This window comes from Hippopotamus amphibius, chromosome 8, assembly GCF_030028045.1.
Source record: "Hippopotamus amphibius kiboko isolate mHipAmp2 chromosome 8, mHipAmp2.hap2, whole genome shotgun sequence".
NCBI lineage: Eukaryota > Metazoa > Chordata > Mammalia > Artiodactyla > Hippopotamidae > Hippopotamus > Hippopotamus amphibius.
In genome coordinates, this window is record NC_080193.1 from 91,200,196 (window position 1) to 91,227,023 (window position 26,828).

At 39.4% G+C, this 26,828-nt stretch overlaps 1 protein-coding gene across 8 annotated transcripts in view; it reads left to right on the plus strand.

Annotated features, from left to right (window-relative positions):
- Positions 1-666: 666 nt before the first annotated feature.
- FN1 (fibronectin 1) overlaps positions 667-26,828 on the plus strand; it is a 67,942-nt gene continuing 41,780 nt past the window's right edge. For 6 of the 8 annotated variants that reach the window (XM_057746938.1, XM_057746941.1, XM_057746939.1 and 3 more), the window contains exons 1-18: positions 667-1,057; positions 1,991-2,119; positions 3,085-3,222; positions 4,516-4,647; positions 5,602-5,739; positions 8,090-8,248; positions 10,458-10,649; positions 11,658-11,837; positions 12,475-12,651; positions 13,695-13,847; positions 15,059-15,187; positions 16,199-16,342; positions 21,266-21,387; positions 23,945-24,125; positions 24,317-24,493; positions 25,316-25,444; positions 25,546-25,635; positions 26,454-26,648. In XM_057746938.1, the coding sequence (XP_057602921.1) occupies positions 907-1,057; positions 1,991-2,119; positions 3,085-3,222; positions 4,516-4,647; positions 5,602-5,739; positions 8,090-8,248; positions 10,458-10,649; positions 11,658-11,837; positions 12,475-12,651; positions 13,695-13,847; positions 15,059-15,187; positions 16,199-16,342; positions 21,266-21,387; positions 23,945-24,125; positions 24,317-24,493; positions 25,316-25,444; positions 25,546-25,635; positions 26,454-26,648 (2,716 nt within the window). In that variant the 5' untranslated portion in view covers positions 667-906. The remainder of the gene's footprint in view (positions 1,058-1,990; positions 2,120-3,084; positions 3,223-4,515; positions 4,648-5,601; positions 5,740-8,089; positions 8,249-10,457; positions 10,650-11,657; positions 11,838-12,474; positions 12,652-13,694; positions 13,848-15,058; positions 15,188-16,198; positions 16,343-21,265; positions 21,388-23,944; positions 24,126-24,316; positions 24,494-25,315; positions 25,445-25,545; positions 25,636-26,453; positions 26,649-26,828) is intronic. The other 2 variants (XM_057746942.1, XM_057746945.1) reach the window with 1 other exon arrangement.

A 26,828-nucleotide genomic window follows, 5' to 3' on the forward strand; every position in this document is an offset into this window, starting at 1 on the left:
AAAACGTCCTCAGAACCAGGCAGGCACAGTGTTTAGAAGGGGAGAAGTCTTGAACAGGAAGCTGTGAAGGCAAAGAAAGTGAGTCTCCAGTCAGTGCACAGTAGACCAAAGACAGGGGACAGAAGGAAAGCCAGCCGCGCCCTGAGACGGCAAAGTCTACATTCCCACAGCTGCAAGGTGGTGGCTACTTTATGGTTTTCCCTCCCGCACGAGGTACACTCCAGTGAGCAGGGATTTTTTTCCAGAGGTGACGCAATGTCCTCAAGCTCCCGCCCCCCACCCCAATAAAGTAGAAAAGGGAAAAGGGGTTGGGGGATGGACTTGCCACCCCTTGGCTACACACGACTCCAGCCCATCCCTTTCCTCCCAGTCAACCCCTTTCCAGCCGCTTCCCATCCCTCCCCCTTTACCCCCAAAAAGTTTGACGACCGCAAAGGAAACCAAAAAAAAGTTCTCTTGCCCCAGTCCTGGCGGGCGATCAGCATCTCTTTTGTTCGAAGCGAACCCACAGCCCCCCTGACGTCACCCGCAGCCGGGGCCAATCGGCGCGCGGTCGGCGGCGGCGGCGGCCAGAGGAGGGTGGGGGGAGTCCCGCCGGTCCCTCCTCCCCGGCGCCCGGGGCCTCGCGGGGGGCGGGAGGGGACAGTCCGATATAAACCCAGGCTCTCTGGGCTCGGCCGCCCGCGCCGGCTGCGATTTGCAGGGGGAGGAGAGGGATCCCTAGGCGCGAGCAGGGGAGAGGGGATCTGCAGCCACAACTTCTCTCGTCCTCTCCTTCCCCGTGTCCCTCTACCCTTCCCCTTCCCCATCCTCCAGCTCTTACGTTCTTGGCGGCACTGAAAGGAACTCCTCCCGCAGGTCGCGAAGGGCACCAAACTCGGTGGCAAGTTGCCTCACCGTCTCAAGATGCTCGGGGGTCCGGGGCCCCGGCTGCTGCTGCTGCTGGCCGTCCTGTCCCTGGGGACAGCGGTGCCCTCCACTGGAGCCTCGAAGAGCAAGAGGCAGGCTCAGCAGATCATTCAGCCCCAGTCCCCGTTGGCTGCCAGCCAAAGCAAGCGTGAGTACTGATCCCGGGCTGAAACAGGCTGTTGCAGAGATGGGACCATAAAGCCAACCAAAGTTGTGGCCGAAGTTTTGTGCGCGCGCGCGCGCGCGTGTGTGTGGAGTGTGTGCACATCTTAATGAGAGACACCGACTGGGGAACCAAAAGACTTGCTTTGAGCAAACTGGTTGTGAGGGCGTAGCATAAGATAAAGCCTCTGCGATGTCCCGCAGGGCTCTTATCAACTCAGGTCCGTCCTCCTATGAATTCATCAAAACTCGCCTTTAAAGAGAATATTATGCATGCCTTTAAATTTCTCATTTGGTATTAGTGTGGTCCTTACCCTTATTTTCTTTGTTACTAAATAATTGGTTAAACATTTTCAAAATGCGGATGAGGAGAGGATAGCTAAATAACTGTGTCGTTCCTCCTTTGAATGAGATGTAATTGGTTCAGATTGCTTCAGGGGCCCTCAGGATGCTTCTCCAAGAATAGAAATCTGAATTCCTCTTCCAGTTTTTCAAAGACACACCCTCCCTTTTCCTTGGCTAAAGGAAACTGCTTAACATTGCCCTTCTTGACTTACTACCCTCAAAGTGCACTGAAATTCCTTGCACGTTTTAAAATGTAATTCCCAGTTATCTGCTTTTAAAAATGTTTCCCCTCCTTTGATACAGACCCCTGACCAGATGGAAATGACCTCATTGTATAACATTGAACTAAGTCAAAAGAAAAACAAAAGGAATACCTAAATATCTACGTGTGCAAATTTGCGGTTAACTCTTTAGCTATCTGGCTGCATTTAGTTCTCCTGATGCTCTGGTGGTGAACTTTTCTCCCCCTACATTTGTTGCTTAGGCTCATCAATTTAGTTGTGCAAGAAAATTCCATAATTTGGAAAAAGGAAGGATGCAAATTTAGTTAACTTTTCCCTTTAATCCTTTACAGCTGGTTGTTATGACAATGGGAAACACTATCAGATAAACCAACAATGGGAGCGCACCTACCTGGGCAGTGCCTTGGTCTGTACCTGTTATGGAGGCAGCCGGGGCTTTAACTGCGAGAGCAAGCCTGAACGTAAGTGGTGGGGAGCCTGCCTGGTACTTAGCATCTTCTAATAGTTGGAGAAGTAGTGCCTGTTAATTAAACTTAGCATTAGTAGTAAAATTACATACACCATTTCCCCAAAAGAATTGTCATTTCCTCTTTAAAAATGTTTAATAACTGCCTATATTTGCTTTTCACATGTTTTTTTTTTACCTTTAAAACAAAAGAACAAGCATATCCCAAAGTAGTTCCTAGAGTCTTCTTTTGGGGTTTTACTTTCCCAAAGCTTTTGATTAAAAAAAAAAGATGTTGTGTGTTCTTGCTTCCTCCAAAAAAATTGCTTATAAAATTTTAATTTATTAGAAAGTAATTTCAAATCTTAAACTGTAAGATTATGGGGCAGAAAACACTTTGGGCAGTACGTTGTAAAGTGATTTGTCAGCTGCACTTCAACATAAAACCACTAACCACTTCAAAGTTCTTATTCCTTTATGACCTTTAATATATTTCTTGTAAATTATGGCAACTCCTGCAGAGAAGCACTGATGAGGCTAAAATGGAAATAGTAGGATTAATAAGTGACAGTCCCTGGGGAGGGAGGAGGAGGGCTCTTCAGATTGTTTATTTTTATGTGGACCTTGGTTTGACTTTCTGAGCCAGAGAGGTGATTCTAAAGCCCTTCCTTCACAATCTAGCCGGTCCTAAGGTCGTACTTTATGGCTTTTTAAAGGTCGTACCTTAAGGGCCTGAGAATCCTTTCCAATGGATATTCATTTCCAGAAAAGTAGAGAACTTCTTAAAGGTTGAAAAGTAAGGCTTTTATTAGAGCCTAGGGTGGGATCGAGATCTCCCACTTCAATTTTTTTAAAACTTTCCATTTGCCCCTTGCTACTTGTAGAATGGAAAAGTGAATTTTCCTTTGGATGGGAGTAGTGGAATAGAAAAGCTTTTCCATATGTGAGGCTCACAAGGACTTACTTTCCTTCTCCCCTCAGCTGAAGAGACTTGCTTTGACAAGTACACTGGGAACACTTACCGGGTGGGCGACACTTATGAGCGCCCGAAAGACTCCATGATCTGGGACTGCACCTGCATCGGGGCTGGGCGAGGGAGAATCAGCTGCACCATTGCAAGTAAGGACGGCCTTCTGTCGAGTGACACTAAAATAGCACAATACGAATTTTTCCGTTACCATCACTTTCTGTTATCCATGACTAGATATTCCTACTTTGGGGAATACCCCAGGTGACCAGGCACTCTTCTGTGGCCACCCAGCTGGTTCCTGTGCTCCTGGAAGATGGCTCTGAGCACAGTGTTTAGTCTGTGTGCATTTATGAGTGTGGGTGTGTGTACGTGTGTGTACGTAGCGTAACCAAGCCGATTTCTTGGGTTCCATCCCATTCTTAGAGGAGTTGCCCATTTTATGTTATTTGGGCATCTTCAATCCAGACTGACCATGCGGTGATCTACAGTGATTGGGAAGATGGCCATGAGGACTGCATTGGCCACTGTGTGGTCTCCTCTTCTTGTTTGCCATGCACAGACCTCTTGGATCTCACAGAAAGAGTCTGATTTCTTTGTAACCAGTAGTTATACCCAGGAAGCAGATCTCTCTGTTCTCAGGAACAATATGAAATGATTAGCCTAATAGTGCTTCCAGGGTACCTGGGATCTGGACTGATTCTCAGTAATTCTAGTTTAGCTATGTCAGACTTTCCAGTATAATTCATTGGGTTACCAATAGATTCTATTAACATAGCGTTTAGTTTTTTTAATCCATCGTTGTATGTCACTTGAAGGCTCTGTCCAAAAGACAAATCAGTCTCTTGTGAATAAGCCCAATTAGCCTTTGCCATGTTTAATGTTAGGGTTTATCCAAGTTTATTGGTAAATCTTAAGAGTCATAGTGTTTACAATCTAGTGGACAGTTTAACCTTTGCTTGTGCCCTTGTGTTTAACAGCCTAGAAAAGTATCCAGATTTCCACACTTGCTATATATACATCTATTTGCTTTCCATCAAAATGACTTTTCTATCCTCTACAGATTCTCCACATCCTGAAAGCAGGAATGCTAGGCCCGATGTGGCTTTTTCATTGAATTAGTTTCAGGCTCAACCCGCTGTGTATCTTGTGGAGGCCGTGCCTGGCAGCCTTTCTTTTCTGCTTTAGAACCCAATTTCCTGTGATCTCTCTGGGGAACAAGGATTTATGACTCCTTTCTTTGCCATTCAAATATTCTCTGTGGTTTCCCATTGTGCTTAAACAAGACATTTAATTGAATGACCCAAAGTGACCAGACGTGTTAACTTTTCCCCTGTCTCTGATGGGAAAGTTGTTCTCTTAATTTGGCTAACCACGGGACTTTTTCGTTTTAAAAATTATTTTCTGTACCATTCTCTCTAACATTTGCTTTTGATCTTAAACAGACCGCTGCCATGAAGGGGGTCAGTCCTACAAGATCGGTGACACCTGGAGGAGACCACATGAGACTGGCGGTTACATGTTAGAGTGTGTGTGTCTGGGTAACGGGAAAGGAGAATGGACCTGCAAGCCCATAGGTGTGTGACTCTTGGGGACAAATGAGGGGTGGAGATGCAGAGTCAAAATATTAGGTTGAGCTAAAATCTGTGTGGACAAGATATCTGAATTCTAATAAAAAAGATAAACTGAGAACTTTATTTCAAATAATGAAATGTTATATAATCCATAGTCTTCTTAAAGGAATAGGTCAAAATGTACCAACCATGTATAGAAGTCAATGTTGTTTCAAAAACACAAGATAGAGTTGAAAGATTTAGGAAGAAGACATTTGTTGTCTCTAAGATCTGATTTCGGATTTGTCCTTGGTCAAGATACAAGTTATTTAAAATTAAAAAAAATGACACTTTTGACATATTTCTTTATTGGAATGCACTGGATGAAAACACATGTGGTGGGTGCTCTGTCACCCCCTTGGTCATTTTTTGTCAAAATAAAAATTGCTGAGTTTTTTTTGGTGTCAATTCTCAGCTGAACTCTATTGATACACATCTAAAAGTTTTTGGCTATAAATTTTATTCTGATTGTTCTCTAATTCAGAGGCTTTTATTTTTCTTTGTGTTGTCTCTGTTTTTACAGCAATCCAAATTTTAAATAGCTTTCTTGTCATTTTATTTAGGCATTAATAACTGGTCATTCATAATTAAGATTGGAATCCTGCATATTTAGTTTCCCTCTGGATACATACATAGATCCTTTTCACTCAAAAAACTGATGTGAAGAATGGTACTAGTGGAAAATACACAGTCTATGTACTTATTAGGAGAGCAGAATTTCTGCCTGCCAACTTGGCTGGAGCTTTCTTTTGCTTTGGTTACTTACTATGTGCTTAGTTACAGGGCGTGCCTTTCTTTTTGAACAGAGTACCACTTAAAAAATGTGGCTGGATTTTTGCTTACACAATACACTTTAAATTACAGGGAGATTCGAAATAACCCCCTTTTTTTCTGTTTTTCCTTCAAATTTCCCTACAGCTGAGAAATGTTTCGATCATGCTGCTGGGACTTCCTACGTTGTTGGGGAGACCTGGGAAAAGCCTTATCAAGGCTGGATGATGGTGGATTGTACTTGTCTGGGAGAAGGCAGTGGACGCATCACCTGTACATCTAGAAGTATGTTTTAGACCTTTATGTTAAAGATGTTTGGATGTCAAGAAAAATTCCATAAGCAACTTATTTTGCTTCTTCAAAGAAGACTATATTTTTAAAAAAAACCTTAGTTCAATAATGTCTTAGCTTATCAGCTGCTAAGAAAAAAACCTTAATATTCATTTAAATGCCAAATGTGTTGCAGACCAGAAGATTAGTTGCAAATGTTTCATCTAAATTATCACTGAGATGATTTCTAAGTAGCAAAGAAATCGTTAAAATAACATGCAAATGCATCTTTGGGCATGTAGGTGCTCTTGACATAGAAAGGAGAAAAAGTTGTAAAGTTTTTGGTTTCCTTCTACGTTTGAAATTTAAATAAGACATATTCATTGACAAAATTGATGAAAATAAAAACTAACTCCATGGGTTAAAATTTTGTGTCTATTCTGGGGTTAAGGACAGTGTCTCTTTAGGTTTATTAGTGCTGTAAAGAAGCTACCCTCTGGTATCTCCGCTGCTCTCTGCTCTGTCTAAGATTGCCCTGGGGCCTTTCTTGTTGCCTTAGGGCTTCAAGGCTCCTTTTCTGAAATTTCAGACTAATAGCTACTATAGAGTTTGTTAACGCAAAACAGCCATTAAGTGTAAGTGTCATAAATAAATTTAAAATCAAATCTAAATATTTTGAACATATTTATCTAGCTTAATGTATTTAACCATCTTAACATGTTCACCATCCAAATTTGAATTCTTTGCAAGCAAAAATAGTCTCTCCTGAAAAGTGATAACCATTCCAAACAAATCTTTCCCAGAACCTTGCCAGCTCGTTAGATCTTTTGCATTTAAAATTCTATGATGATTATCAGATTTCCAAGACCTTGGTGGCAATGTTTTAGCTTAAGACAAATTAGATGTTTGACGCAAACTCTCATCTATTATTTAAAGCTCTTCTAATAGCAAGTTGGGAAAAGTTTCTCAAAGAAAAGTCATTTATCCCATGAAATTTTATAAGTCCCTGCTTTATGCAATATGGTATAGGGATGCGAAAATGAATTGGACATTAGCCCAGCCTTCAAAGAGAACTTAGTAATAGGTCAGGGTGTTGAGAAAGGCTTATACATATTCGTATTCTACAAAGCACAGTATTAAGGACTTCAAGACAAATACTGAAATAGTGTGATGCAGGTTCAGGGGAAGACAACACTTAGCTGGGGATTTGAGGAGAAGTGTAAGCAGCAATGATACCTCTGTTCAGACTTCTGCTGTGGTGGGAGTTCAACGTGGGTGTGTATTTGTGTGAACTTACATCAACTAATTATTTTTTCTCTAACCCAGTGCAGTGATTTTCTGATAAACAAATCAAATCCTCTCCACTCACATGGTAGCATATGGGCAAAGCTGGATTATAGTTGAAACAATCCATTTGCCAGAAAATTGAACACATACACAATGGTAATTTAGTTACCAATTATCATTTGATAGTAATAATCCCACTTTTCCATCAGAGAGTTAACACGAGCAATTCAAAAGAGGCCATTTTTCTAGTGACGTTAAGTGCGTGTGTGTTTGGGGGAGTGGGGTGGGACCAGGGGAGAGAATATTTTAGTCAAAGACATTGGTAGTCCCCTGAATTGTTTTACATGAGAAATGAAGAAAGGGATGCTGCTATATTTTAATAGCCCCTCTGGGGCAGTTGGGAGAGACCTTTTGCCTCGCTATGGTTTCCAGTTCTCTTTAAAAAGTCCCCTGTGGAAAGGCAGGTTGTATACAGTATTGACTAGGAGAAAGCCCAAAAGAGTCTGAGAAGGAAAGAGGGGAGACTAGGCAGCCAGAGGGTGAAGTTGGTCAAATGAACACCATGAAAACAATGCTTAAAAAATGTAATGAATGAAAGATTTGATTTTTATCAAATTTAATGAGCTGAATGAATGAATGAAAATTTAATGAATGAAAAAAAGTATTTTGGCAGACAGAGAAGTGGAACCAGACTAAATCATACAGCTCCCTTCACACTGTTTCAAATGCAATCCCATCTTTCAGAAATTTAGCAACCATGGCACCACAGCTGAATATAAACGTACCATCCAAAAACAGCTTACCACACTTGAAACAACTATTTTTCTAAATTTTTTTGGAGTATAGTTGACTTACAATGTTGTGTTACTTTCAGTTGTACAGCAAAGTGAATCAGTTATACATATATATATATCCATTCTTATTCTGATTTTTTTCCCATATAGGTTATTACAGAATATTGAGTAGAGTTCCCAGTGGGTCCTTGTTAGAACCAACTCTACTCTTATTTTAAGTTTGCACTGAGCACTTGCCAATCTCGACCTGATTTACATGTTACGATGCTTCTTTTCTGACACAGACAGATGCAACGATCAGGACACAAGGACATCCTATAGAATTGGGGATACCTGGAGCAAGAAGGACAATCGAGGGAACATGCTCCAGTGCATCTGCACTGGCAATGGCCGCGGAGAGTGGAAGTGCGAAAGGCACACGACCCTGCAGACCACGTCCGCAGGTGAGGCCCAGGGCCAGCGGGACCCAAACGGGGGCGCCTTGCACGAAGCATTTCCGCAAATCTGTCTTTCCCTTGACATGCCATTGAAGGATGATTTGCAGTGCTTTGGCTAGTAAGCTGAGTTCATTTGCAGACTGTGAGTTGTTAAAAGTTTGCTTAAAGTCAAGTTTTAAAACTTAGATGAAAATGAAATGAAAATGGATCATAGGGGGAAAAATATCACTTAGCCCCAAGAGGTAAAACTGATGTCTAAGAAAATGTTAATCTCCATGATTTATATATAAAGACTTAGACAGATAAATATATATAGATCTATAGATGTATATGCATATGGATACATACACACGTATAAGTATTTTCAATATCTAAAGTGCCTTTTAATGGAAATGAGAGACTTCTGATGAGTTACATGATCACTTGATTCTTCTGCTAGGAAAAGAGGAAAAAGTACATTTGTTCTTTTTCAGAATGGAATATATCTCCTTGTCCTGACATTCTGCTTTTTATATAGCAGAAACAATCCTTTATGTGTGGTTTTCATGCTCCAGTGAACTTTGTTGCATCCCATGAAATACCGCACATTTTTTCCATGTATCAGCATTCACGATTTGAGAAAATCAGAGGGGGCCTAGAGATGGGAAGGAACGACACAATATCTAAGTTTTGTTTTTTTAAAAAGAAGTTTTAATTATTTCTAGTACAAGAACAAGATCTTTGCATTGTTTGGGAAGAATTTAAAGAAAGAAGTAGGGCAATCAAGAGTGTGTTCTTCCGTTATTATTCTTGCTCTGTTTTGATCAAGTTTTCACTGCATAGTGTGCTAGCATTGTTGCTTAGTCTCTTATCAATTGGTCATTTAGCTAAAAATATTAATTACTTGTTTGGATGTTTTTTCCTTTTGATGAGTTTTCATCTTGCAGTGAGCACTTATGAAGGTGAACAGGATTAGGTTTGATAATATCTTTGAGTTATTTGATTATTTTCAGTAAGATTGCTGCCAGCCAAAAAAATGAAACAATTGCAAATCTCAGTCTACTGAAGTAATTTACGTTCAAGGGTAGTTGGGGTTCAATGGGGTAAGCATTCAATAATAGTTATCTATTTTTATTAATATTACTAATATTATACTGAAATGGCTCCGTTGTTCAAAGAAGTTTGAGCAACATTGGGTTAAATCAAATGGAACGTTCTCCTACAGGATCTTAATGTTCCTTAGCTTTGTGGCTCTCCCAGGTGGGGTGTGGGAACACAGATGCCCTGTTCCCCCAATCGTGTGACCTCGGGACTGTGGTTGGTGAAGTATTTGGGTTCCAATGTCCCGCTGCACCTGGGCAGATGCTGAATTCAGTCTCCCAGTCATTCTAGCTTCAGTTCTGATTCTGCTCTTCCTTGGGCCTGGCCCTCAGGAGAACAAATTTCTGTAAGTTTAAAGAAAAAATTAACATATTCTGCTGTCTTACTCTGAAAGGAAAGCTGCCTTAAGAGAATTGATTGGTTTTAGAAAACACCACAACAGCATTCCCGAATAATTCCAGGGAAAAACAAACTGTGGGAGGAGGGGCAGCAAACAGAGGCTCCAGTATGGCTTGCCCAGGGCATCCTCTGAGGAGCTCAGAGTCGCACCGGTGGCAAGAGGTGTTCTGCAGAGCGACAGCGGCTTCTCAAAACAGGATCAGGAAGAGAGATGCCCAGACATAGTGGGCAAAGGGGAGCCGCTCAGCGGGGAAGGGTGAGACAGACCATTCCAGGCTAAGGGAAAAGCATGAGGACAGACAGCACAGGGTACCCTGAGCAGCTCAGTGAGACGAGAGACAGAGCAAGGAAGGAAGTGTTCAGAAGCGAGCTGAAAGGAGCTTAGGTGTGGAGGATGGTGAAGGCGTGAACTTTGATCTCCCTGTAGTGAGTGAAGAGTTGCTGAAGGTATCTGCTCTGTTGAGTGGCAGAATCGTGTCGGTGATTTAGAAATACAATCTTGGTAGCTCCAGATAAGCTAGAAGATGGAGACCACTGGGTAGACTCTTGTGGCTTATTTCCTAGGCTGAGTGCAAAAGCGAATGCAGAAAGGGAGGAGCATTTCTTTCCAGTCCCAGCTCAGTAACAACACAGATTGCAGAGTCATCTGTATGGGACCTTGAAGATCCTAGAAAACTACTCCAGAAAGTAGTTTTCCCTTAACCAGTTCTGGCATTTTCCTCTCTTGTGCCGTTAGGATCTGGCTCCTTCACAGATGTCCGAACGGCCATTTACCAGCCCCAGCCTCACCCCCAGCCGGCTGCATACGGTCACTGTGTCACAGACAGCGGTGTGGTTTACTCTGTGGGGATGCAGTGGCTGAAGACACAAGGAAATAAGCAAATGCTCTGCACTTGCCTGGGCAATGGCGTCAGCTGCCAAGAGACAGGTCTGCGTTAGTGTGTGTGTGTGTGTGTGTGTGTGTGTGTATGTGTGTTTAAATCAATACATAATTTAAGTTGCTAGTTTCAGATTTCTAGCTCAGCTTCAGTGACATCATGTAGTAGCTTGAAATTGACCATAATGGGGGTATTTACACAATGAAATTGGCAAATGCTGCATCTGCCAATGCACCATGCAATATCTTTTTTTTCTAAAAAAAGAGGAGTACTGATAACTTTTTTATTATTTAGATTTTGAAAAATGATACATTCGTTTACTGAAAAAATGTCAAACAATAAAACAAACAAGAAAAGCTTGTAATCTTACCATCCTGTGATAACAACCAGGGTTGGCATTTGATATATTTTCTTCCAGTCTTCTTTAATCTGTGTATTTTGTTTCCTATAGTGAGTATTAAACTGTTATGTATTATCTTTGTCTAAAATGTTGTTACAAGAGATTACGCTCTGAATAGCTAATCCATCCCTATTTAGATGCTAAATCTCAAAGTTCTGAAGCTTTGTGATACAAACTTCTTTCCACAACCTAATGCATTTCTTCTGGGCTATAAAAGTGGTAGTAATTATAGCAATAATAATTGGCACACGACTTCTCCCCTAGTAAAGCCTCATGTATTAATTCTTATAACACCACCAGCATTGTATATACCCCTCCAGTATCCCTTGAGCTTCATTAACCTTAGTAATATAGCTCTGCAAATGAGACGCTGAAGCACGGTAGCAGAGGTGGTAACAAAAGATGTCAGAAGAAGTCAGGTGTTGCTCTCCCCACAAAAAACATGGCTTCCTGAGTAAGGCATTTTGACGACATTATGATCTGGTTAACGCTTACAACTGGGCATACTCCGTTTTTTGCTTTTTTCGGGTTTTTTTTTTTTTTTTTGAGAAAAAAGGAAAGGACACCAACCCAGTCTCAGTTAAGCTGTAAATAAGGAGCTACTGGTGGGAGATCATTGCAGCTCTATTTACTGAGACCCTCTTGGGTGTGCTTGTAGCTGTCACCCAGACGTATGGCGGCAATTCAAACGGGGAGCCGTGTGTGCTACCGTTCACCTACAACGGCAGGACCTTCTACTCCTGCACCACAGAAGGGCGGCAGGATGGACATCTCTGGTGCAGCACGACTTCAAATTACGAGCAAGACCAGAAATATTCTTTCTGTACAGACCATAATGGTGAGTATCCCAAGGGAAAAACACAACCATGAGGAAGCCCCGTTTCTCACGCCCTTTTTTTGTTGGCCAGCAAGCGAGCTGTTCATTTTGAGGCTGCGCTTGAGACGTATCACTTTTGTACAATCTGGACCCAAGAGACACAGAACTCACTTCACAGCTAAAGATCCTTCCAAGTTCCTCAGTAATCCTGGGAAAGGACACCAAGGGAAAAGCCCTCCAGTGCATTTATTTTTGACCCATTGGGATTGTTATGTGATTAAAGATACTTGTATGGTAAAATCAGTAGGTACTCCCACAGGGCTGAAGAATACACAGGAGGCAGGCCTGAGTGCTTTTGCTTTTCTTTTGGTTAAAACTATGTTTTATTGAAAGCGACCATTTAATCTTCTCTTTCTTTCTTTCCTTTTTTTTTTTGGCTGGGAAAATGAGAGTGAAAATTGGACTTAAATGTGTTGGAAAGGTGACGATGAATACACGAAGGAGGCTTAGAACTATATTATCAGGCATCTTTTATTCTGAGACAGTGAATTAGTTGCAGAAACTTGGCACTCAGAACCTGGCTGTAGTAATTCCTGGCTGTACGTTGAAAAGCCCGGTTGTCATCTTTTTCTTCCTATCTCTGTGTTGTCCTGGACAGTTTTGGTTCAGACTCGAGGTGGAAATTCCAATGGTGCCTTGTGCCACTTTCCCTTCCTGTACAACAACCACAACTACACCGACTGTACTTCTGAGGGCAGGAGGGACAACATGAAATGGTGTGGAACCACACAGAACTATGACGCAGACCAGAAGTTTGGATTCTGCCCCATGGCTGGTAAGCTGAAGCCCTTGTAGATGACCATTTGTGGACTAAGACAGAAAAATAATGTCCAGTTTATTCCTGTTTCACCTGTTTCATTTTGAAACAGCAGAAAACTTTCTGATATATATATACGCATATATAGACTTAAATACATAAAAATTATGTAATTATTTATATGATTTTAAAATCCCATTGATAGAATTTAACATCCAAAAATATGTAAATACAATAAAAATACTTTTTTTACACATCTGGAAATATACATTTTTTCACAGGTTTGTATTTTGTAAAAAGCACACGACTGAGTAGCTTAAAATGTGTGACTGCTATAGTCACAGACCTACAATATTTACATACAATTTTGGAATAATCTCTATCACTTATTAAATACCAAAATGACCCAAACTCTGTGTTTTCTGAGCAGTAGGGATTTTTTTTAAAGGGGGTCTCTATTTTGTGTGAATGGAGAAAGGGGAACCAATACCTTTTATTTGTTTTCATATTTCAAGAGCCACTAGACTACATTTGATTTTCCAGTTGGAGAGCAAAGAACCCATGCACTGTCAAGTATGAATAGGAGGCAATGAAACATCAGAAGGAAACTACTTACACTTGCTTTTATTCCTCTCATTTCAGCAAAAGAGAATGTTGGATTTGGAAGGAAAACACACGTTAGCTTACAGTTCTATATCCATACGCATTGTTTCCCTTTGAGCTAGAATAAACTGATACTAGAAAAAGTTATGGGACAGTAGTCAAATCCAGGCTTCTAGAACATTGCAAATACTTTGAATGGGCAGGCATTATTGTGGTTTACATCCTCTAACCATTCTGTAAGTTTTTCCTACAACAAACCTCATCTTTGGACTATCTTTTCTCTCTCTGGTACTCAAAGCTCTACACACCCATGGAGCAGCGCTAATTTTTTGAGGCACACAAGACTTCTTTCCAAGTGAAAGCTCTTAGGATCACCAAACCAGACTGTTGATATTGCACACGTTTTAGTCCTTGTAATCATTTACCCAGTAGTGCGATTCTCATCTGTTTCTAAACAGCCCACGAGGAAATCTGTACGACCAACGAAGGGATCATGTATCGCATTGGGGACCAGTGGGACAAACAGCATGATATGGGCCACATGATGAGATGCACATGTGTTGGGAACGGTCGTGGAGAATGGACATGTGTCGCCTACTCCCAGCTCCGAGGTATGCTCGCTTGTTAATGAAAATAGTTGAGAGGACAAAGAATACAGAGAGGCAGACTTTTCCATGAAAACTTATGCTTTACCAAAAGCAAGAGAAGAAATATGCAATGTCACTCCATTAGTCTACTGTGCTGGATAAATTGTGCGTGTTAGACAGCCAGTTAAGAAAATCTGGCAGAGCAATTCTAAGTTTCTGAAACATTCCCAGGATGTAAGTACTTAGGCTGAGCCAAAAAGTTGACTTCAAAGGCTAGAACACAATCCCTTGATCCTTTTAGCTTGTACTTATGCTGCTGAATTCTTATCTAGAAAAGACTGGGTAATTTTTGTAAAGAAAAGAGACCATGCTATTCTAACATCAGATCTTTGCAGATCCAAATTTAAGGAGACAAAGACATAGAGACCAATTTCTTTTGTTCACTTCAGTTTTTCTCCTTTGGACCCAGGCATAGCATATAAGGGTGTTGATCTATTAAAACTATTTCAGTTTTTCTATTCCTTTGATTTGAAAAGTAGGATTTAGGTAGAACTCTGAGGTAATAAATAGTCCACATAGCCTCTATGTTGACATTGGCCTGAACTAGTTCTCCTTTTATGGTACCCAGTGGGTGATGCTATCCAGGAGTAATAATAATTACATACGATGTTACAGAGCTGAAAAGGAGATTAGAAAGGCCTCCAGACCATTTTACAGAGGGAAGAGCTGAGACCCTAAGAGGGAAGTAATTTTCTCAGGATCTCAGCTAGTTAGCAACAGAATTGACCCAATTTTTTTCTTAAATTTTTCAAATGCCATTTATGGTATTTTATTTCCCAAATCCAAATATCTCCCACCCCTTGCTACTCCAGAGATGAGACCATCACATCATGCTGGGTGTCCTATAAGTATGTTTAATATCCCGCCTATTTATCGTAACAAGCAGAGATCTAAAGGTCATTATCCACCCAGAAAGAGCTTCTCTGAAAGTTAGAATTTGTTGTATATACTTTGATTTCTAATGTTTATAAGTTTACAAGAGAATGAATTTTTTTTTTGCAAAAATTTTGGTACTGACTAAGCTGTGAAAAAAAATGTTTAGTCTATGCCAATAGATTTAGTGGGAGGTGTTGATAATTAAGTGGAAGGAATTGTATGCTTTGAAAAGCATAGCTTCTTTCATTTCATCAGCGAAACTTAAAAATTCTCCACCCATTCCACTGTTTCCTAAATAGATCAGTGCATCGTCGACGACATCACATACAACGTGAATGACACATTCCACAAACGTCACGAGGAGGGACACATGCTGAATTGTACCTGCTTCGGTCAGGGCCGGGGCCGGTGGAAGTGTGATCCCATTGGTGAGTAGCCTTGTGTTTCTAGCTGGATTTGGACACTGAGTATAGCTAGCAAGTTTCTGATAAGGAGAGTTATTTGATATTACTTGATTGAAGCTGCCTCTAGACTTTGATCATGGCCGCAGAGGGCTTGGCAAAGCCTTTTCTCTAGTCATGGACCCATATATAATCTTGACAGTGGCAGTCATTTATTTTTGCTGAATTTGTTAACACATGAAGGTTTAATTGAAACAAATTCATTTTTTGGTTCTGAATCATAAAGATAATTCTTGTTAGGAAAGAGAACTTGGCTAACTGTGTGATAATGTGGACAAATGATTATGCCAGTAAATATCTCTCTCCAGATACTTTATTTTCATTGGCTGCCCTTTTTAATAGATCTAAGCAAATAGTAAAGGTTGAGCCTTAAAAGAGCTGTGTTACCAGCTTTAAGGTAATCCATTAATATTCCTTTACTCAAAGAGAAATGTTGCTCACCCGGAAAACAAACTAATCAGATGAGTTTGTTTGACCTGAGATTGCCAAAGCTGAGAGGGGCCTGAGAGGGTTTCTTAGAAGCTGCTCAGCAAGTGTTCATTGATTGAAATTTAGTTCAATTCATTTATACGTAAAATTAAGTCCTTCCACATTTTTAAGAAATGTATAAAGTGATATTTTATCCTTGCTATTTGAGTGGTAAATCATTAGCATTAAAATGGGTAAAACATAATATCTAATTTATTTTTCTCAAAGTAATATTCAGAATGTCAACATATACTGAAATCTAAGTCTTAACATTTTTATTTAGAAATGTTATTCTTTTAAAAGCTGATTATTTCTCCCAACGGGTACTTTTTGACCATTAACTGTCTAGTAAGGTAAAAGATATGAACAAAATATTTTTTAACAGTATATATCTGTAAGGACAGTTACAAGTTTTTATTAAAACTAAGAATATGTGCTCTAGCACACCAAATTTAAATTTGTAGCTTTAAGTCTTCAAGGCTGCTTATCTTTTACTTGTATTTATTTTAGATCAATGCCAGGATTCAGAATCGCGCACCTTTTATCAAATTGGAGAATCGTGGGAGAAGTATTTGCATGGGGTCAGGTACCAGTGCTACTGCTATGGCCGTGGCATTGGGGAGTGGGGCTGCCAGCCCATACAGACCTATCCAGGTAAGCTCTATTACTGCAAATTGAGAACTGTCTGCTGGGTTATAAAAACAGGACAGCATCAGTGTTAACTGTTAACACTCTGATGCTTAAATAGGTGTCTCCTCCCTTTCCCATCCTTTTCTCATATCGCTGTCTAATCATCAATTGAATTTTTTACTAAAATGGTTTTCCTTTCTCCCCAATCATGTAGAAGGAGTAGAAGGCTGTGACAATGTGCCTGTATGTAAATTTGTTTCTTAACATTGTAGAACATTCCATTAGGTTAAAACACTGGCTAATTTCATTCCTCATCTCTACATGAAAATAGAAAGCATAAAGTGAGCAGTACGGGGAGTAAAGGTCAGGGTTTTATGCTATGGTTCTTAGCCAAGAAGTTGCATGGAGAAATGGCATGAAACACAAAATAGGGTATGTGCTCATTCAGCATTTCATCCAGGCCCTCTTTTTGTCAAAGTGTTCATCTGTTTGATCAGTTGGAGTCTGGAACAAAGTATCCTGGGTCAAGAGTTGAGTAACTTGGTCAGTTCTCTGCCCACGCATTTCAAATACTCGAAATGGTTTTTTTGGGGGTTTGCTTTTGTTTTTTTTCCCAAAATATTTATTGCTGGATTTTTTTTTTTTCAGATCACAGGACATAATGCCTAGCTGGAGGTGTTATTCATTTTAGAAAAAAATTTTTGAATTTAATTTTCACTGAGGGATTAATTACAATAAGATGAGTTGAATTATGAAATTTTTAGGCATCAGTTATTTGAGCAATTACTGAGGTCAAAGCCTCCTGGACCTATGTTAAGACATGGCCTATATTCAGAAACAGAAAGAGTGATCTTCAGGACATTGGAATCTGCCTATGACAGAAATCAAGATTCAGTTAACTAAGTCCCTTTATAATATGATAAGAGATTCACTGTCATAGAGAACAAGATATGAAATAACTTGGCCAAAGACAATGTTTGCCAAGATGTGGGTCCCAGCTCTGTACATACTGTTAAGGAGATACAAGTCAAGCTTCATTCATTATTTCCTCATTTGTAAAATGGGGAGATTGTAGCTGATTACCAGCACTAACAAACTAACAATCTGTGATCCTAAAAACCAACCGCCCAGATATACCCTTTCTGAACTTTGAAGAGACTCTCCTCTCCTCAACTTTCAGACACTATCTGGGCTGCAGAGGATGACTTGGCTTTAACAGGCTCTTAGCACAGATTGACCTTGGCTCTTAAATTGTATTTCATGGTGGATTTGTGTGTAGGAATCACTTAATTTTTTTTGTTTAATAATTTTTAAAAATCTGATTGCAGAATTACTGTAAGTTCAGAAAGTATATACCTGAGGTTTTTTTTTTTTTTTTTCCTTTAATGATGCAACCAAAAGACAGAAACTTCTAAAGAAATGCTGTTCGTGTCTGTGTTTATGGTTGTTATTGGTGTGGTGTCACAATCATCTTGAAAGTGATTTCCTTCTCAATGAATTAGAGAGCACTTTTTTCTCTCTCTGTTTTAAAGTAAGCCTGTTCACCTAGCCGCTTGCTGGAAGCCTTTAGGTGGACACGCCAGAGATGAAATCTAGATGGGAGGGAATCCTCCTGTGCTGGAGCTTCATGAGTTGACCTTGTTCCTACTCTTTAAAAAGGGGAACAGTAGAGCCCATTGAGCGTAGAGGAGATTTAGGGGAGAGGAGATTGGCCTCAGTACTCAGTCTGGGTCTTATCTGTGTGTTTGGTTTGCTCAGTGGTTCCTGCCTGGCTTGTGGGGCTTTCAGAGTGTGGGAAGGATAACGGAACAATACATTACCAGTAGTTTGTCTCTGAGCCTTGCCCTGTTTGTTCCTCCAACAGAGGACTCGGTAGAGTTGTTCAAACTAACAGAAGATAAGAGGCATTTGGTTTGTCAATAAACAACCAGGAAAGCACAGATCTCAGTAAACTAAATAGAGAAAAAAGGACTGAGTTGCAAACTCATAAATGTTTAACTTCTCCAGGGTCACCATGACTGGAAATTATTATTTGGGCCTTATTTCAGACTGGTTTTAAAAGTATAGACATTGTACCATATCTCTACTTAACTATTTTATTGTTACTCTTGATCATATTGAATAAGAGAGAGAATAAAGTTTTCCCAACGGTGAATCACTGCTCAGTTAATTTTAAAAGTTTACCAATTAACCAATACCAAAAGGATTATCAAAATTTTTAATTTAGATAATGTAAATGATGTTGGAATTTTCAGATTTCTTGTCTTCAAATCACATGTTGAAAAAGTAGAGTAGAGTGAGAGCTGGAATTTAATCGACCTTACAAATAATAGATGGTTTCTTTACTTTCTGGACAAAAATGTGCTAAATGCAAGAAATCCCACTACTGTTTAGCACAGTTCCCTTAAAGGTGAGCTATGGCGCAAGCCAGCACTTGAAACTTGAGAAAGAAAACTTCTGTTGTCTTGTTCCATCACTGAGTAAAAACCACTGAGTCGCCTGTTTCTTTTCCCTGCCTTCTCCTTTACTCTCCTTGTCCTTGTGGCCATACAGCATAATTAAGTTTAATGGTAGACGGTAAAGGTCATTTGTGCTATTTTTCTAAAACTTAATCTTTATAAAAACAGATGATTGAACCTGGTGTACCCCCCCAAAAAAAATAAAAAATAAAAAATAAATAAAACTTAATCTTGATAGATATTTAACCATCATAATTTTTTTTAATTAAAGACTTTTTTAAGAGCAGTTTTAGGTTCACAGCAAGATTGAAAGGAAGGTACATAGATTTCCCATGTTCCCCTGCCCCCACACATGCACAACCTCCCCTAATATCAACAGCCCCACCAGAGTGGTATGTTTGTTACAATCGATGAACCTACATTGACCCTTTATCAGCCAAAGTCCATGGTTTGCATTAAGGATGACTCTTGGTGTTGTACCTTCATGGCATCATAAACTTTTTCCCCTCAAACTCATGGTTGCTAAACTAAATAAAATACATATCAGGTGTCTCTTTACATGAGGAAACTATGGTAGGATTTCTTTAAAGGATCGGTATTTAAACAATCTTATAGCAATTATTGTAAATAATTTAAGGATGTGATATTCCTATATTTACTGATGTATATGGGAGTATTTTAAATAATCATATCTCTAAAATTTTGCCTCAGTTTGTTTTTAAAAACAAACTTACATTCATAAGGATGTTCAGAAGGGGTGATTCAAAGAGAGTCATGCAATTGACTTCTGCCAATTGATTAAAACAAACACCCTGCCGTGTTCCATGAAATATATACCATTTTAGAATTGAAAATTGAGAATTTTATATATTAATTTTGGTTTTTTGTATAGCTTACAAATATGTGCATTAGATGAAATTAAGATTCAAAGAATAGTTGTTGGTCTTCAGCCAACATTGAATTATTCTCAGTGTGGAAGTGAGTATATTATTCTAGAAATTTTGAGTCTACCGAGATACGCAAGCTGTATATTTGTTCTGCTAGAAAAACTTTGTTGTTAAAGAGAATTTAATGGCAAAGATAATAATTGTTTGAAAATCAATATTTTTTTCTACGACCCTATAGGAAATTTAAATCTGTTAATAATCTGCTGAAATACTTTATTAAACATGCAAAATTTTTCTCTGTTTGACAGAGTGGCAGTTAGAAATTCTTGGAAAGGTTATTACAAGGAACTTTATTTCTAATAAGTTGAACATTGATTGACTTCATAAGAAAAAAAACAGTGTTTAGGGGAAAGGTAGTGTTCTCTTCTGCAAGCGTACATTTTCCATCCTTTCATTATCATCCCAAGTGGAGTCTACCCTAATTAAGAATTTGATACTACTTCTCTAATTTTGCCTTGTTTTTAAACCAAAAGAACCAAAACCACGCTTTAAATTTTGTTGGTAATAGTTATACACATTAAGATGTGGAAATACTGAATTTAGTATACACTTCAAAATGTCATTTTGTTGATAACTACTTTTGAAAAGATATGTTTGATCTTTTAATAATGTGACCAATCAATGGAATGATTATAGAGTAAATTTCCTGAATAAAAATAAAACTAAAACTTTTTTCCAAACTGATAGGATGCTTAGACTGATAGGATGAGAAATAAAACTGTCTTTAATTATTACCTTTGTCTGTTTGTCTAAGATTCTACCCCATTTAGAAATGTGTTTGTTTTACATCATGTCATATGGCCTTTGGAATGTTTTTTCCTTCTTGATGGTGGATTTGTTCTTGATGAAACTCTCCACAAACTAGAATTTCCTTCAAAGAAGTTTAGTGTAATAAATAAATGAAGTTTGTGTTCTGTATTACATTATTTGGGTTAGGGTAGTTCCACAGTTTTCTCACAATTCTTTGAAAATAGAGAAAAAAGCAAACAGTGGCATTTTTTAAAAAAATATTTTATTTGCTTATAAACAAGTTCTATTTGCATTTCTTGTGTGAAGGACAATAATTTATCTGCTAAAAAAGGATTTGTCTCACAGAGAACAGACTTGTGGTTGCCAAGGGGGTGGGGAGGGGGAGGGATGAAGTGGGAGTTTAGGGTTAGCAGATGCAAACTGCTGTATATAGAATGCATAAACAACAAGGTTCTACTGTATAGCACAGATAACTATATTCAATATCCTGTGATAAACCATAATGGAAAAGAATATTAAAAAGTGTATATATATGTATAACTGAATCACTTTGCTATATAGCGGAAATTAACACAACATTGTAAATCAACTATACTTCAATTTTTAAAAAAAGCATTTGTCTGATAGATATCTAATGTCAATATGTAAAAAATTAACCCCAGATAATTTTTATTGTGCTCACATTTACTGATAAGCAAAATTGTCTTTAATGAGGCCATCCATGTGCACTAAATTTTAAGTTGAAGCAAGGGAATACTCAAGATCACCAAATCTCACATTTTCATTTTCAGGTACAACTGGTCCTGTCCAAGTAATCATCACTGAGACCCCCAGTCAACCCAACTCTCACCCCATTCAATGGAATGCACCAGAACCATCTCACATTTCCAAGTACATTCTCAGATGGAAACCTGTGAGTATCTTACTCAGAAACATTGGATATTGAGGCTCTTGAAATTAACAGATTCTGAAAATGTTTTGCAGTTTTTGAGCCAATAGATCTGATGAACTACATTCATGTGGCACTGTATTTTTTAGTGACCAAACAATATGTGGTCAAAGTAATTGACATACAGATTTAGCTTTTTTCTGTATTTTGAAGAATTTGACTCTTCATGTTAGAAAGATTTTCTTTGTGAGGACTTAGAAATGATAACGCTTAAAATTATTCTTACCCAGTATGGGAAGAGAATGGAAAGTTTTTGTATGTCTTGCAACTCCATCAAAGGCAAAAAACAAACAAACAAAAAACTGCTGGCATCATTTTCCATGATTTGAGAAACAAAATAGCTAAATTAATATCTTTCTTTTTTGGTTCACTTTTTAAGTGTTTTTATTTGTTTTTTTGTTTCTTTGTTTTTTGGCCACACCGCACAGTTTAGGGGGTTGTAGTTTCCTGACCAAGGATTGAACCCAGGCCATGGCAGTAAAAGTACCTATCAGGGAATTCCCATGATCATTTCTTAAAACCTTACTTTCTATCCTTTGAAGTTATTTTGATAGAAAGGAGAGAGATGATGAAAGGGAAGTACAGATGAGGGATAGTTAGTGTATTTAATGAATGACCTTGTGATTTCGTAATAATCATCTGGAAATTGAAGAAATCACACTAAGGAGGATACTAAGAAATTTTAGTTTATCTTACCCTCTCAAATCTGCCCTGCTATCTCTCCAAAGTGCATGACTCATAATTTGAGAAACACTATTTTAAACACAGGAGGAAAATGCCCATTTTTAATCACAGCTATTGGTTTCTAGGAACTAAAAGCAAAACAAAGCAAAACATTTGACCAACTCATGCAGTTGTATTAAATTCTTTTTGAAAAATTCAAGCTGTTGAAATCCTTCTTTTTCTTCTCTCACCCTCTTTTGTTAATATCCACAGTATCTGGAGTAGCTGTTTGTAGCGCTTTGTGTCTAATACTGTTCATTGATGGAATCAATATGTTTCCCCTCCAACACTTTCTTGCCTCATTTTTTCATCTCATCACCAGTTTTATTTACTGTAAACTTAAGTATTATGTGAGACCACAGTAATAAGGGATAATTACATTTAGGTATAAAATGTATATTCAAAGAGTGACGGTTATTCATTTCTTTGAGCTTTTTGACAATTTCAGGTTTTCCTTGATGTTTGTCACCTGAGAGTTTATTCTTGAGTATTTTCTTCTGATAACAAATCAAAAAAGTTCACATTGAATGAAAGGCTTGTTATTAAATCTGAGCTAATTATAATGACTAATTTAATTTTTTTCACAAATATGTTTAAATTTAAAGAGTACTGGGATCACTTTCATTTATTTCAAAAAAGGAAAGGGACACTTGAGTATTTGAATTATTGAGGAACTGGTTGATTGGATAATTTTTTAAAATCACTGGGCATTAAAAATGTATTTTGATTTCATTTAGAATATTTACACTTAAAAGGATCTCAACTTGTTTAAAGTAAGGATATTTCTTTTCTACATATTTTATTGCAATGAATCTTGTAACCCATGATTTATTAATGAAGCTGGACAGGATATGAAAATATAAACTGGAGACAAAGATTAAATAAACTGAGACCACATTCTTCTGCTGTCTTGCCCAAAGTTGGCTAACCACTTTTGAGGGGTAGTTCATATCCAAGAATGAGTCATAAAATCAGAACAGTTATAAACCTTGTATGTGTTGCTCCCAGGAACTGAGTCATGAGGGAATATTAAGCCTTTGACTGTTCTACAAGAAACTTGGTTTGTGTCCCACTAAGTGAAAGATAGAATATATGGCCTTTTCCCACCTCAGAAAGGAATATATCTCTCTTCATTGTGGAAATTTAAAAGTTGGGAAAGGCAAAACTTGGGTACATCATATTATATTGCTGATATTAAATTGAATAATTAATCTGGCAAAAAGGAAGGTGCCCAGGGCCTCCCACTGTGTAATCTTGGGCCTGTCACGTAATTCTGTTTTTCCATCTACAATATCAGGGTGATAATGCCACTAAATTGGAAGAAGGGGGAGGTGAAATTAAATGGGAAAATGCAAGGAAAACAGCACAGAGCACAGTACCTAGTAAGCTACAGGTAAATATTAGCTTCTTTTCATATTTATTTATTTGGTTGTGCCAGGTCTTAGTTGCGGCAGGAGGGCTCCTTAGTTGTGGCATGTGAACTCTTAGCTGTGACATGTATGTGGGATCTCGTTCCCTGACCAGGGATTGAACACGGGCCCCCTGCATTGGGAGCTCAGAGTCTTAACCACTGAGCCACCAGGGAAGTCCCAGTAAATAGTAGCTTTAATAATCATTATTATTAATGTTAACAAATTCTGCCACAGGTTTCTATTCTGACTCCAGTTTTTCACGATTTTCCTCCAAATTGGAGCCGTATAGAACCTTCCTTATTCTTTGACAAATAGACCACATCATCTCTGAGTGTATATCTTTGTGAATACTTATGCGATTTTTCTTTTTTAACTTAAATTTTTAGAAAAATTCTCCAAACCGCTGGAAGGAAGCCACCATTCCGGGTCACTTAAACTCCTACACTATCAAAGGCCTGAGGCCAGGTGTGGTATACGAGGGCCAGCTCATCAGCGTCCAGCACTATGGCCAAAGAGAGGTGACACGCTTCGACTTCACCACCACTAGCACAAGCCCAGCGGTGACCAGTACGTACCCCAGCCACCCACCCATCTACGCCTGCATTTCTCAGAGCTGGGCTGCCTGCAGGGAGCGCTTTCCTTTTCGATTCATATGCTTCCACGGATGGCACCCACATGTGGTAAAAACTATTCTACCGACGATGGTAGTAAATTCCCTCCATGGCTGAAGCCTCTCTCCCCTCTTTCTGTGGCTCTAGGCAACACCGTGACGGGAGAGACAGCACCCTTTTCTCCCGTGGTGGCCACCTCCGAATCGGTGACTGAAATCACAGCCAGCAGCTTTGTGGTCTCCTGGGTCTCAGCTTCCGACACTGTGTCAGGATTCCGGGTGGAGTATGAGCTGAGTGAAGAGGGAGATGAACCACAGTACCTGGGTGAGCGCGACGTGTTGATGACCAGCTGCTGGGAAGCCCTGCTTGGGGTGGGGCTGGGGGGGCATCCACGCAGGTGGCCTGGGACGTTTGGAACTAGTTGACAGCTCAGACTGTACAAACAACTCCCCAGTGTGAGGACGGAAAACAACTGATCCTTTTTAGAACCGAGCTGGGTTTTTCCGGAGCCACACTCACTTTCCTGGTCCCCGATGGGAGCGGCATCATGCGTTAGCTTGGGCACAGGTCCACACAACAAAAGTGTTTTCTTCCTGGAAGTAATTGCCAGCATGAGGACTGCAGTGGAAAAAATGTTAGCTTTGGGGGAGGCACAACACCCTCATTCATGCTTTTCCGATTCTCATGCTTAGGGGACTTTTAAAGACTTTATTGTGGAGAAGTATACATACTGAAGAGTACACAGATCATAAACACGGAGCTCAGTGCATTTTTATAAAGTGAACACACCCACATGACTAGGACCCAGATCAAGAAAAAGAACTTCCCTCCTACCCCCCTCCCCATCAGCCCCTACCCATAACCACTACGTGGACTTCTAACTACTGAGGACTGTCTTTACAAATTCGGAGGTGGATTAAAATTGTGCATCCTTAGAGAAAATATTTGGGTAAAGGGGGGAAAGAAGAAAAATTATCTTATAGTATATTGATAATTATTGACTATCCATTATACATTTCCTTCTAGTTTCCCCCCGCCCCCCACCCCCCATGAATATGTAGTTTTAAAAATATCCTTTTCATAGGTTATGGAGTCATTAGAGGGATTGGTATGCTCTGATAGTAACCTTTCCCTTTCATTTCAAAGATCTTCCCAGCACAGCCACTTCTGTGAACATCCCTGACCTGCTTCCCGGCCGAAAATACATTGTGAATGTCTATCAGATATCCGAAGAAGGAGAACAGAGTTTGATCTTGTCTACCTCACAGACAACAGGTACACGTGTACTATGTGGTGTGAAAAGACTTTTTTTCTGTGAAACAGACCTATAGCAATATTTCCTGACTGTTTTTCTCTTTTCTTCCTTGCTTTCTTAGCACCTGATGCCCCTCCTGACCCTACCGTGGACCAAGTTGATGACACCTCAATTGTCGTTCGCTGGAGCCGACCCCAGGCGCCCATCACAGGTCAGCTTAGCTGCCTCTTCTTGGCTCCCATGTTAATCTTGATGCCATAAGAGGTGAGGGAGCGGATTCTGATCTATAAGCAGGCAAATCATTTAATCTCCTATGTAATGACTGGACCAGGGTGGAGATGTGTGTGTGTATGTGTGTGTGTGTGTGTGTGTGTGTGTGAGAGAGAGAGAGAGATATTAAGTCTTACAGCCTTACTTTCTTGTGGATCATTTCCTTTTGAATCTGCTTCATTGACCTACTTCACACGCAAAACACATACACACAGTCACACACACAAACCTCTAAAGCCAGCTCATGGACTTATTAAACCAGGCATTCCCATGGTAGAAGAGGGGTGATTTTTCTGAAAACCTCACTCTAAGACTTATTCTTAAAGAGGCAGCCGAGTTGCCTTCTTTTAGCTCATTAGGTGACTCAGGTGTCTCTGAAGTTCCTAAAAGACACAGACTTGCTAGACAACTCTGCTCAGAGTAGTTCCTTAATTGCGTCCTTCGTCTGGGGCTCAAAGAAAAGAAATCAGTTTAACATGAATATTTTCACCTCCTGGCTTCTCTAATAGACATGTATTAAGGATTTCAGGTCTTCAAGGATGGTATTTATTATTAAAAAGTTTTGCATGACTGTTCTTATTTTATCTTTGGACCGAATAGACCTTATAAGAAGTAGCTCTATTGAATGAGTCAAAAAGAATCACTCGTTCTTACCTAATCCAGCAAGATGCTAAGGCTGTTACGAAAGGGAGATTTATGCCTTTTGAAACCTCTGTTTCATCAAACAGTGTACCTTACTTTTTTCTCTTGAATCTGCAGGATACAGAATCGTCTATTCCCCATCCGTAGAAGGTAGTAGCACAGAACTCAACCTTCCTGAAACTGCCAACTCTGTCACTCTCAGTGACTTGCAACCTGGTGTTCAGTATAATATCACTATCTACGCTGTGGAAGAAAATCAAGAAAGTACTCCTGTCTTCATCCAACAAGAAACCACTGGCGTCCCACGTTCAGGTAACCTGAAGACGCTTCCTGTGGTATCTTATTTCTTAAGGCTTTAGAAAGTAACATCTTTAAGCTTCCTTTTGCTGGAGGAACAAAAGCAACATTGGCTTGCGTTCATTCCGTGAGCCTGCTGGGGACGACCAGACGTGTAAGATGAAAGAATAATTGTCTCTGTGGGACGGTTGTTTT